Source organism: Xenopus tropicalis, chromosome 7, assembly GCF_000004195.4.
Source record: "Xenopus tropicalis strain Nigerian chromosome 7, UCB_Xtro_10.0, whole genome shotgun sequence".
Lineage (NCBI taxonomy): Eukaryota > Metazoa > Chordata > Amphibia > Anura > Pipidae > Xenopus > Xenopus tropicalis.
The window spans coordinates 3,501,549-3,515,378 of NC_030683.2; the positions used below are offsets into that span (position 1 = coordinate 3,501,549).

The following is a 13,830-nucleotide window of genomic DNA, read 5'->3' on the forward strand; positions in this document are numbered from 1 at the left end:
AAGGAATCTCCCTACTGACCTTCATGGAAATGTGTGGCTCTAATGTAGCAAAAGTGATGTTAACAATAACATAGAGACTTGATTGGGTTCTATAGGACTATTATGGACCAATAGCAAATGGTAAGAGCCAACGGTGGCCAAGTTAGTAGCTGTAAGGAATCTCCCTACTGACCTTCATGGAAATGTGTGGCTCTAATGTAGAAAAACTGATATTCTTATTAACATAAAGACTTGATTGGGTTCTACAGGACTATTATGGCCCCAGAGCAAACAGTAAGACCCAATGGTGGCCAGGTAAATAGCTGTAAGGAATCTCCCTACTGACCTTCATGGAAATATGTGGCTCTAATGTAGCAAAACTGATGTCATTATTAACATACAGACTTGATTGCTATGGGCCATAATAGTCCTATAAAACCCAATCAAGTCTGTATATTAATAATAACATCAGTTTTGCTACATTAAAGCCACACATTTCCATGAAGGTCAGTAGGGAGATTCCTTATAGCTACTTCCTAGCCACTATTGGGTCTTACGGTTTGCTATGGGCCATAATAGTCCTATAGAACCTAAACAGTAAGACCCAATAGTGGCCAGGAAGTAGCTATAAGGAATCTCGCTATTGACCTTCACAGAAATGTGTGGCTCTAATGTAGCAAAACTGATACTATTAGCATACAGACTTCATTGGGTTCTATAGGACTATTATGGTCTCACAGCAAACAGTAAGACCCAGTGGTGGCCAGGAAGTAGCAATAAGGAATCTCCCTACCGACCTTCATGGAACTGTGTGGCTCTTATGTGGCTCTATTAACATACAGACTTAACTGGGTTCTATAGGACTATTATGGCCCCAGAGCAAACAGTAAGACCCAATGGCGACCAGGCCGTAAGGAATCTCCCTACTGACCTTCAGGGAAATGTGTGGCTTTAATGTAGCAAAACCGATTCTTATTAAACGGCCGTCTCATCTTTAGTCAAACTGGATGAGCCAATCAGGCAATCTGAACCGACAGACTATCCACTGCGGGGGTAATTAAAATGCATGAATTTTATCCCTTTCTTATCTAAACAGATTCTAATCGCTATCGTTTCCCACAAACTGAAAGACTTTTCCGGAATAACTGAAACACACCGAGGCCCCCTCGTCAGATCGTGCCGTAATTCATATCAATAATGTCCTCCGAGTCGGAATCATTAACATTCCGCACAATAGGCCGTTAAGCGGTTGCCAGGCAACAATCTGAAACACCTCTCTCGACACTTTCTCGATACATCTCTCTTTCGGGGTTCCTATCCGTTTCTCCATCTGTTCGTACAATAAGTGAAACAAGTTGCTCGGGGTTCTTTGGGGCGGAAGAACGCGGCTCGTCAGGCGAGGAGAAAGGGGAGCGTTTGAGAGAAAAATATGTATTTTGTGTAATCGCGGCTCGGCTTTTTGTGTATTTTTTCTCTTTTCAAACCCGTGAATGAAACGAGGGCCATTTTTTTTTTTCTTTTTTGGAAAGTGAGCTTTAAAGGCAGAAGCGAGACGGGAGGGGAGAAGGAGCTAGAACAGCACTCACCTCTTCACGTAATTTTATCAACTGCACCGCCGCGAAAGCATGAAGAGAAGGGGGGGGGGAAGATAAAAAGGAGAGAAATGGCAGGGAAGAGAGATCAGTTGTGTGACAGGGTACAGAATTAACATTGACAATTTATCTGTTTACATGTTTAGCATTTAGAAATCACAGACAAACACATTAAAAGGAGCTAAAGAGACTACACGCGGGGCTTTGCTTTCTCTCGAGCGACTAAAGATCACTTTCTCCCACTGTCACATTAAACAAAGGGAATAGTTCACGATTCTCTTTTCAAACCAACATCTGAGGCTCCGTCATCGAGCGGAAGGGAACGGCTTGGTGGAAGGGTGCGCGACGGAAAGACAAGAGGAAGGTTCCAGCCCCCCGGATTGTCGCTTCCACCGAGTCTTTCCTCCCGTCTCGCCCGACGGCTGCCGTTAGATCTACTGACTCTCACGTTGGGTGTTCAAATGACAAAATTGTGATTAAAATCGTTGGTCGACTGTGATAAAGTCCAATATTCACAGAGAAAAGTTGCAACTGATGTTATATTATATATATTGTTATAGTTCATACTAATGAATGATAGAAGTCACACGTGAGAATTTCTACCTTTCCTACACGGCCATAGACTGTAAGGCAAGGTCGCCAAGTGAGCAGATCTTCTCCCTATGTGCCCACCTACAGGTGGTCAATATCGGGCTAATTAAGGCAAATTAAAATGGCTGGCAAAGGCGCCATCTGTTCATGGACCACATCAACGAGTCAATGCGGTCCCTGAACCGATGGAAAAATCAAACCTGTCGACTGAGATCTGCCCAATTTTAGGCCAGATATCAGTTGGGTAGGACCATCGGTGGTGCCCATACACGGGCAGATAAGCTCTCTAATCAGCCTGAAGGACCAATATCAGCAGCTAGAATTGGCCCATGTATGGGGACCTTTAGTTTGTACTAATTTTAATTTTTTCACTTCAAGTCACAGATAACTATGCTTTCAGTTTGTAGGGTTTTCTGCTCCCGGCCATGAATACATTGCATCTCTAAAGGTGATTTCAGCTGCGATTCATGTCCTTCAGACTAATTCGGAAGCTTATCTGCCCGTGTATGGGCACCCCTAATGGGCCTACCCAACCCATATCAGGCCTAAAATTGGCCAGATCTTGATCTGGCAGGTTTATTTTTCCGTTGGATCGGGGACCGCATTGGCCTACAGTTGTAATCCAATTGCTTGGCCTTAGGGCCAAAGGATCAAATGAGCCCAATATCGGTAGAAGATCCACTTGTTGGGCGATCTCACCAAACGAGCAAATCTCCCCGTGTATGGCCACCTTTACACTTATGGGCTTAGGTATCAATTTTCAAGTTTGTGAATTCAAGTTTTTCTAAATCAAATAAACTCACATATCGAATTCTCATTTATTTATTAATAAGGAAAACTTGTTTGACTAAAAAAAAAATTGAAAAATTTGGGTTTAAGAACATGGCTTGACTTTGCTTGGCACAACTCCCATTGACTTCTATAGGAAATCGTAGGCTTTTAGATGGCAAATTTTTACATTCTTTTCTTGCACGTAATAAATACCAGGAATTCGGGTTTGTTTAGTGCAAAAACTCTAATTACGTTTATAAATCCCCCTAATTAGTCGCACGTGTTCATTTCAGAAACCCATAATTTTTTGTATTATTCTTTCTTAATATAAAGTCCTGCTTACACAGCATTAAGTAATGGCTACAAAATGTAGTAAATGGGCTCCTCTATTTTTCAGGGTCGGTTTGAGGGATGAGACCTTCCACCAACCCGTGTAGGAAGCAGACACTATTACTTGTAAGGGGATTCCACCTGAACAATGAGTGTAATGTCGGTCACATTAATGGTTAATATCTACGGAGTTATTTCCAAATGGCCCCTACCCATCCAACCCTTCCCTACTGTCTCCAACCCAACTATGGGCACCAATACACGTCAAACATTGCCCTCCCCTCCATTCTGCCCCACCCAAGTCGTGGCCTGAAGCCTATGACTAAGTGCCAGAAGGGTACAAAATGCATAAGGCGGAAACATTACGGGGATATTGGAATAAAACTTGTATTTTGGGAGACTTTATTAATGTGACTTGTAGATATGGCCTTCAATCTGGAGACACTCTCCTACCAACTCTGGCCCCTTTCTGACTGGCCATTTATGACCCCCCATTATCATTAAATTGAGAACTGATCCAGGCATTCCCCCCCCAGCAGCCCGTATTAGCGTTCCCTAGCTCGTCACCATTGGCTCGTGCCATTTCTATAATATTTTTCCTTTCCAGCCTTGGTCTTTCTTCTCTAACAAAGGACGTTGGGTCTTTGGACACCACAAAGAGAGCAGAATCCCACCCCCAGCCCCAATGCGGTGGGAAAAGAGAGATGACAGAGTTAAAGACATGGCTGCTTTAGTGCAGGTCGGCGAGACCCCCCCCGCGGTGCCATATCTGTCATTTCCCCCATGAAACATCTCACTTGGCTTTTGCCTTTGTTGGAGGCAACTGGACGTGACCTTGTTATGGAATAAGGCTGAGCCTCAGCGAGTACAGAGACCTTATTCTCACCCACGACCCTGTAGTCAGGTGACTGCGAGATTACGATTGTGCGTCCGCGGCATTCGAGCCTTCCCCGAGCAAATATTTATCCCCCCAACGAGCCCCCATTCTCCTTCAGCCTTAATAAGAGCCAATGGCAATACCATATGGGTTTTGTTCTGTTGGATTTACATCCCGGCTGAGCACATTACTGCAGCTCTACTGCACTTTAAAGAGACAGCAGGAACGACGCTGCCAGTTCTCTAGAAAGGATTTAGGGCTGGGGGGAAATTCAGCTGGAGTTTTTATACTGGGTTAACTGTGTCCCACCCGGAAAATGACTCCTGTGTGGAGGGAACAAACAGTAAATATCCGAGAAGAAAAAGAAATATAAATATTATACTTTCCCCCTGCGTCTCACTCGCATCTTCGCATTACATGAACCAGTAAGGATTTATAGAAATCTATCATTTTATTAACCTTTAGCTACGAAGTGTTAATAAGACACAAAAGGAAAGGGGTCTCGGCTCCGATTAGTACAAACAGTAAATAACAATATAGAGAAATGTGAGTTTAGAGCTTAATTTATAAAAACTCACCCACGTTCTATTCATTCCTATATAACTATAATTATCTATGGGGCAGATTCATTATATCATTGCCCCACAATAAGGGGTAATTATATCTTAGTTGGGATCAAGTACAGGTATTGTTTTATTATTACAGAGAAAAGGGAATCATTTAACCATGAAATAAACCCAATAGGGCTGTTCTGCCCCCAATAAGGGGTAATTATATCTTAGTTGGGATCAAGTACAGGTACTGTTTTATTATTACAGAGAAAAGGGAATCATTTAACCATTAAATAAACCCAATAGGGCTGTTCTGCCCCAATAAGGGGTAATTATATCTTAGTTGGGATCAAGTACAGGTACTGTTTTATTATTACAGAGAAAAGGGAATCATTTAACCATTAAATAAACCCAATAGGGCTGTTCTGCCCCCAATAAGGGGTAATTATATCTTAGTTGGGATCAAGTACAGGTACTGTTTTATTATTACAGAGAAAAGGGAATCATTTAACCATTAAATAAACCCAATAGGGCTGTTCTGCCCCCAATAAGGGGTAATTATATCTTAGTTGGGATCAAGTACAGGTACTGTTTTATTATTACAGAGAAAAGGGAATCATTTAACCATGAAATAAACCCAATAGGGCTGTTCTGCCCCAATAAGGGGTAATTATATCTTAGTTGGGATCAAGTACAGGTACTGTTTTATTATTACAGAGAAAAGGGAATCATTTAACCATTAAATAAACCCAATAGGGCTGTTCTGCCCCAATAAGGGGTAATTATATCTTAGTTGGGATCAAGTACAGGTACTGTTTTATTATTACAGAGAAAAGGGAATCATTTAACCATTAAATAAACCCAATAGGGCTGTTCTGCCCCCCAATAAGGGGTAATTATATCTTAGTTGGGATCAAGTACAGGTACTGTTTTATTATTACAGAGAAAAGGGAATCATTTAACCATTAAATAAACCCAATAGGGCTGTTCTGCCCCCAATAAGGGGTAATTATATCTTAGTTGGGATCAAGTACAGGTACTGTTTTATTATTACAGAGAAAAGGGAATCATTTAACCATGAAATAAACCCAATAGGGCTGTTCTGCCCCCAATAAGGGGTAATTATATAATACTAGATAATTCTCTATTAGACTCTACCCAATACAAATAATATAATCATTACAAATTCACATATTGAGACAAACTTGAGTTGGAGGAGGATTCGCCCAGTAAATTTGCCCCAGGGAATGGAAGCCAAATATTTACAGTAATCTCATCCTATTGACGTGCAAGTGGGATAGAACATTCTACAAACCAACAGTGGCTCTAAGAACATTCAGTTGGGTCAACATTGGGTAAATAGTGTCAGTATAATGGGCTAATTGTGGGGCAATTATCATTTCTTGCAAACAGATAAACACCCGGGGGGTCTTTGTGCTCCTTCGTTGCCCCTCTATGATTCCCCGCACAATGGCAACGCTATAGGGCCACACATTTTAGACTAATTTGCCCTTGAATGAGTTGCCTTATTTGTATTTGGCCAATAAGTCCCATTTGTTCTACGGATTTTCCTTCCAACCTGGCAACTGAGACCTAGGGGGGGCCGCCCTACAACAATCGGGGGTCTTCTTAAAAACAAGTCCTTTTCACAAAAACATCCAGACAAAAAAAACCTACTTTATCTCGTTTGTGCTGCATGATTGGCTGGGAGCTTGGGGGGGATTTGTCGCCAACGAGGCTACAGAATCCCCTCGTTTTCTGGTTTAATCAAAGAGATATTCACTAACAGTAACAAAAGATTGGGGGGACGGGGGGGCAAACGAAACAACCGCAACATTTTGACGTTACTTGGCGCCAACGGAACCGTCAAAAACGATCATTAAAAACCTGGGCCGCCATATTGGGAGTCAATAAAGAATTTTGAGTTCATCGCTGCAAGAGATAATCTGCTCCTTTGTATTCTGGGGGGGCGAAGAAGAAGAAGAAGAGGAAGAGGGGGGGGCTGGAAAAAAAAATCTGGTTTACGCTGGTTTGAACCAGCAGAGTCTCTTGTGGCTGAGCCGTCTGCTGTGACTAAAATCAAAACGCGCCGCCGCGTGAGCGCTGGGCTCGGAGGCGCCGACACGTGACTCCCAAAACAACCGAAAAATTGAAAAAAAAAAAGAAAAAGCGTGGGGGGGGGGTTTAGAGAGATAATGCGGCTGTCGTTGCTGATAACGAGTAAATGCTGAACTCCATTAAACGCCCCTTTCCTATTATCGCGGGTCGAACAGACAATTTTCTGAACTTACGATGGCGCTCTATTTACTCCTCTATAAACCCTCGCCGCGCCGAGAGGGGATTCGCGCTCGCTAATGATCTTCTCTGCCGGGGCTGTAGGAGATGATACCGGCCTTCTTCAGATCTCAGGGAATTAAATTGACCAACTTGGCCCCCCCCCCGGGGGCTGGAGACTAATGTACTCTGGGCCCAATCTCCCACCAAAAGGACTTAGCGGCACAAATTAAGTACCTTTCCCCGTTTGTTCTTTCCCTAAAATATCTGCGTCTGTAGTTTCCCTTTAAACTCGACGGAGATATTTTTAGACTCTCGATATTCATTTATTTTATGAAAGCGAGAATTTCATTATTAATCGCTTTACCTACTGGCGGGGGGGCCGGGGGGATCTTTATTTAAACTGCGTTTATCACAAAGTCTAATTTTATAACTGGGAATATTCTGGGTAAATATATCGGGGTTTTATTTATTTTTCACTTTCTGCAATTAGAAAAAGCAAAATAGTGAATATTATACAGGTATGGGACCTGTTACCCAGAATGCTCGGGACCTGGGGCTTTCCATATAAGGGGTCTTTCTGTAACTTGGATCCAATAGGGCTGTTCTGCCCCCAATAAGGGGTAATTATATCTTAGTTGGGATCAAGTACAGGTACTGTTTTATTATTACAGGGAAAAGGGAATCATTTAACCATTAAATAAACCCAATAGGGCTGTTCTGCCCCCCAATAAGGGGTAATTATATCTTAGTTGGGATCAAGTACAGGTACTGTTTTATTATTACAGAGAAAAGGGAATCATTTAACCATTAAATAAACCCAATAGGGCTGTTCTGCCCCCAATAAGGGGTAATTATATCTTAGTTGGGATCAAGTACAGGTACTGTTTTATTATTACAGAGAAAAGGGAATCATTTAACCATGAAATAAACCCAATAGGGCTGTTCTGCCCCCAATAAGGGGTAATTATATCTTAGTTGGGATTAAGGACAAAGTTATTTTTTATTACAGAAAAAAAGGAAATAATTTTTAAAAATCTGAATTGTTTGATTAAAATGGAGTCTATAGGAGACAGGCTTTCCATAATTTTGGATAATGGGTTTCCGGATAACAGATCCCATACCTGTACAATGCAATTTAAGGGCAGATTGATCGAAATGTGACTTTTCAGCTTAATACATAAAAACTCACCCACGTTCTCTTCATTCCTATGGGATTTCTAGGCGTGTATATTCATTTATTGATGGGTGAAAGTTAGAACTCACCATTTGATAAATGTGCTTCTAGAAATCCCATAGGAATGAATGGAACGTGGGTGAGTTTTTATGTATTTAGCTGAAAAGTCACATTCGGATAATTCTGCCCGTTATTGTCAAACAAGTTATGGTTTTCTGACGGAACACGTTATCCTACTAAACGTAATGAAACCAGCCGGGAACATAAAGATTTGAGCTCTCGTTTCTGAAATGCGGGATTTTTTTTAACTATTAAAAGGATACGGCCGTTAACACTTATTTGTGCTGAAAGAGTTAATATTAAAGTTAAAAAGTGCTCTTTTCTATGATGAGATAATGATAAAGAATTTCACTCATTTGTTTTGGAAATTATTATTGTAAATAAATGTAATTCCGAGTAAATGTCCTGAGATATATTTTATATTAACAGATGAAATCAGGATTCCCGGTATCTCCGGCTGAAACCCGTATTGATATTCCCGGTACAAACACAATATAAATAAATCAGACCAGTTATTTTTTTGTAAAGATAATCCCTAAAAAGCTGAAATATGTGGAGATTTTGGACCTTTCGTTGCCGTTACTTTATCTAAACCCATAGAGCAGATGGTGGGGCAGATGAAAGAGGCAGCAATTACTGCCCAGGAACAAGCCATTTACATTTCATATCGGGGGGGGTAAAAATCCGCACAAATGAAACAAGTTAATTTTGCATTTCTGGATTTAGTTCCGGCACTGACGGTTTTATTTTGTTGTTTGTAAGCAAATAATTACATTTTTTAAAAATGATTCCCTTTTCTCTGTAATAATAAAACACTACCTGTACTTGATCCCAACTAAGATATAATTACCCCTTATTGGGGCAGAACAGCCCTATTGGGTTTATTTAATGGTTAAATGATTCCCTTTTCTCTGTAATAATAAAACAGTACCTGTACTTGATCCCAACTAAGATATAATTACCCCTTATTGGGGCAGAACAGCCCTATTGGGTTTATTTCATGGTTAAATGATTCCCTTTTCTCTGTAATAATAAAACAGTACCTGTACTTGATCCCAACTAAGATATAATTACCCCTTATTGGGGGCAGAACAGCCCTATTGGGTTTATTTCATGGTTAAATGATTCCCTTTTCTCTGTAATAATAAAACAGTACCTGTACTTGATCCCAACTAAGATATAATTACCCCTTATTGGGGGCAGAACAGCCCTATTGGGTTTATTTAATGGTTAAATGATTCCCTTTTCTCTGTAATAATAAAACAGTACCTGTACTTGATCCCAACTAAGATATAATTACCCCTTATTGGGGCAGAACAGCCCTATTGGGTTTATTTCATGGTTAAATGATTCCCTTTTCTCTGTAATAATAAAACAGTACCTGTACTTGATCCCAACTAAGATATAATTACCCCTTATTGGGGGCAGAACAGCCCTATTGGGTTTATTTCATGGTTAAATGATTCCCTTTTCTCTGTAATAATAAAACAGTACCTGTACTTGATCCCAACTAAGATATAATTACCCCTTATTGGGGCAGAACAGCCCTATTGGGTTTATTTCATGGTTAAATGATTCCCTTTTCTCTGTAATAATAAAACAGTACCTGTACTTGATCCCAACTAAGATATAATTACCCCTTATTGGGGCAGAACAGCCCTATTGGGTTTATTTCATGGTTAAATGATTCCCTTTTCTCTGTAATAATAAAACAGTACCTGTACTTGATCCCAACTAAGATATAATTACCCCTTATTGGGGGCAGAACAGCCCTATTGGGTTTATTTAATGGTTAAATGATTCCCTTTTCTCTGTAATAATAAAACAGTACCTGTACTTGATCCCAACTAAGATATAATTACCCCTTATTGGGGGCAGAGCAATCCTAATGGTTTAATTAATGTTGATATAATTTATTAGTAGACTTAAGGTAGGAGATCCAAATGACAGAAAGATCCCTTATCTGGAAAGCCTCAGGTCCCGAGCATTCTGGAGAACAGGTCCCATACCTGTAACAGTGCTTAGAATTAAACAAGTTTCTTTACTAGTCTTTTGTTGTCCCTATTATACATGTTGAGTTACAACAAGTTCATGCACATTATACCCCCCTACAGGCAAGTCAGATAGTATCCTCCTGTCATCTGTAAATAAAGTTTCTCTTTCTCTACTTTGTTTCAGGGGTCAGTCTCCCCCAGTGAGTCAGGTCTGTCAGGCTGCTGCCTTGTGTTACACTGTTTCAGGGGTCAGTCTCCCCCAGCGAGTCAGGTCTGTCAGGCTGCTGCCTTGTGTTACACTGTTTCAGGGGTCAGTCTCCCCCAGCGAGTCAGGTCTGTCAGGCTGCTGCCTTGTGTTACACTGTTTCAGGGGTCAGTCTCCCCCAGCGAGTCAGGTCTGTCAGGCTGCTGCCTTGTGTTACACTGTTTCAGGGGTCAGTCTCCCCCAGCGAGTCAGGTCTGTCAGGCTGCTGCCCTGTGTTACACTGTTTCAGGGGTCAGTCTCCCCCAGCGAGTCAGGTCTGTCAGGCTGCTGCCTTGTGTTACAGTGTTTCAGGGGTCAGTCTCCCCCAGCGAGTCAGGTCTGTCAGGCTGTTGCCTTGTGTTACACTGTTTCAGGGGTCAGTCTCCCCCAGCGAGTCAGGTCTGTCAGGCTGCTGCCTTGTGTTACACTGTTTCATAGGCCAGAACCCCCTGGGCAGGGAATAGAAAGGGACAGACAAAAACTACTATACTACTATATTTTGGGTTAACTTGTCCTTTAAAGTCTGCTTGTTTTAATGACAATGCTCTTCATGTCGGCAAATATTTGTGTTTGTATTTCATTTCAGCCAAAATCTTATTTAGTGAAGTTTTTCAAGTGATTTAATTCCAAGTAACCATAAAACCCCCGTAGGTCCGACTGTCAGGCCTGAGAGTGACTGCGGCTCTGATTTTTAATGCAAAATGTCCCAAATCAGTGTCCGTAGATCTAGAATAGGTGCTGGGAATTTGCCCCAACTGCCCCTGTGGGGCTTCTCTCTAATGAGCCTTTGCCCTGGGCCCTGTGTCCGAATGGCAATATTATTCATAGGTTCCTAGTGTTTCTATTTCCTTTATTTTATATCATCAAACAAAGATAAATACAGGTATGGGACCTGTTATACAGAGTGCTCTGGACTTGGGGTTTTCTGGATAAAGGATCTTTCTGTAATTTGGATCTCCCTACCCCAAATCTAGTAAAAATTATTTAAACATGAAATAAACCATAAAAACAGCAACGTGGATTCAGGCAGCCAAGTTGGGATCAGATTCAAGGTATGGTTTTATTACAGATCCGTTATCCAGAAAGTTCCAAATTACGGAAAGGCCATCTCCCATAGACTCCATTATAAGCAGATATTTCCCTTTTGTCTCTAATAACAAAAGAGATCCTTGTACTTGATTCCAACTAAGATAGTTTAGCTGGAGGTCTAAATCCCAGAAAGACCCATTATCCGAAAATGCCCAGATCCCGAGCATTCTGGATAACAGATCCCACAGCTGTGATTTTAAAAAAATCATAATTATGTCTCTTTTTTATTTTCTATTTTTATGTAAAATGGAGTCAGTGGGAGATGGCCTCCCCTGTCATTTGGAACTTTCTGGATAATGGGTCTCCGGACAAGGGATCCTATACCTGTAGTTTATTCAAAGCATTAGACACAAGACAAAGGGGCGGTTAACGTTTAGTATGTTATAGAATGGCCAATTCTAAGCAACTTTTCAATTGGTCTTCATTATTTATTTCTTATAGTTTTTGAATTATTTGCCTTTAGCTTTCAAATGGGGGTCACTGACCCCGGCAGCCAAACCCTATTGCTCTGTGAGGCTCCAGTTTTATTGTTATTGTTACGTTTTACCCCTTATCTTTCTATTCAGCCCCTCCCCTATTCATATACCCATCTCCCGTTCAAACCACTCCCTGGTTGCCAAGGTAGTTTGGACCCTAGCAACCAGACAGCTGCTGAACAAAAAGTGAAATCATTACAAAACCCCAAGTAATAAAAAATGAAGACCAATTGCAAATTGTCTCAGAATATCCCTCTCTACATCAGTAGAGGCCCCTCACCGCAGTCTTACAATTAAGCGGCGTTACGCCGGCCGCGCTTAAAGAGAAACCCCCCACAGCCCCCACAAAGGGTTACACGCGAGGCCTCTATTGAAGTGAATGGGAATGTGGGACATTAAGCACTTTCACACAATGTGGCGGCCGGCAAAGCCCCGTGCGTGACCCCCTTCACCCCGCGGCCGCCCCACCGGGGGCCCCTTGATTAGCGGCCTACCTGGCTCTCGGAGGAATTCCCCTCGTCCCCCAGGAGCTCGTTGCGCACTTCGTCACTGTAGGCGATCCGTGACCTTTTCTGCAAAACAAAAACAAAAAGAGATTGTAAAACGGATAATAAAATAAGGGGAAATTCAATATCTGCCGATCCCGACCCTGGAGAGCCCCCTAATGGCGCCTGTCGGATACGCAAGGGGGGGGGGGGGGCGGCTGCCATTCATGATCCGCCAAAACCAGCGGGACCGGCAACGTTCAAGGGCAACCCTGCCAGCATAGCAACTGTCGTTGGGGGGGGGGGGAATAACCATTAGGCAGGGCAACTGGGAAAAGGGCCCCCACTGATCCTTAGTAATAAATCCTGCGGGGGGTAAAGCAGCGGCGCTGAGCCCCCTTAGTACCCCCATTACGTTATCCGCTCCATATCTGCCCATTCGCTTCCGGATAGAAGGGTCGATAGGGATCTCAATAACCTATTAGCCCCCCCAGAAAGTCGAAAATAAGCCCCAACGAGTGTGTGAAGGATAACCCCAACGAGGGGCACGAGTGTGCGAAGGATAATAACCCCAATAAAGGGCACGAGTGTGTAAAGGATAATAACCCCGACGAGGGGCACGAGTGTGTGAAGGATAATAACCCCAACAAGGGGCACGAGTGTGGGAAGGATAATAACCCCAACGAGGGGCACAAGTGTGGGAAGGATAATAACCCCAACGAGGGGCACAAGTGTGGGAAGGATAATAACCCCAACGAGGGGCACGAGTGTGGGAAGGATAATAACCCCAATAAAGGGCACGAGTGTGTAAAGGATAATAACCCCGACGAGGGGCACGAGTGTGTGAAGGATAATAACCCCAACGAGGGGCACGAGTGTGGGAAGGATAATAACCCCAACGAGGGGCACGAGTGTGGGAAGGATAATAACCCCAACGAGGGGCACGAGTGTGGGAAGGATAATATAACCCCAACGAGGGGCACGAGTGTGTGAAGGATAATAACCCCAACGAGGGGCACGAGTGTGTGAGGATAACCCGGGGCAGGTGTGAAGGATAATAACCCCAACGAGGGGCACGAGTGTGGGAAGGATAATAACCCCAACGTGGGGCACGAGTGTGGGAAGGATAATAACCCCAACGAGGGGCACGAGTGTGGGAAGGATAATAACCCCAACGAGGGGCACAAGTGTGGGAAGGATAATAACCCCAACGAGGGGCACGAGTGTGTGAAGGATAATAACCCCAACGAGGGGCACGAGTGTGTGAAGGATAATAACCCCAACGAGGGGCACGAGTGTGTGAAGGATAATAACCCCAACGAGGGGCACGAGTGTGGGAA

General features: G+C 42.7%; 1 protein-coding gene across 4 annotated transcripts in view; it reads right to left on the minus strand.

The window, feature by feature from the left end:
• vti1a (vesicle transport through interaction with t-SNAREs 1A) overlaps positions 1–13,830 on the minus strand; it is a 171,253-nt gene that overhangs the window by 125,915 nt on the left and 31,508 nt on the right. For 2 of the 4 annotated variants that reach the window (XM_031905171.1, XM_031905169.1), the window contains exons 4-5: positions 12,500–12,577; positions 1,566–1,586 (exon numbers count right to left, since the gene is read on the minus strand). In XM_031905171.1, the coding sequence (XP_031761031.1) occupies positions 1,566–1,586; positions 12,500–12,577 (99 nt within the window). 4 annotated transcript variants of the gene reach the window in all.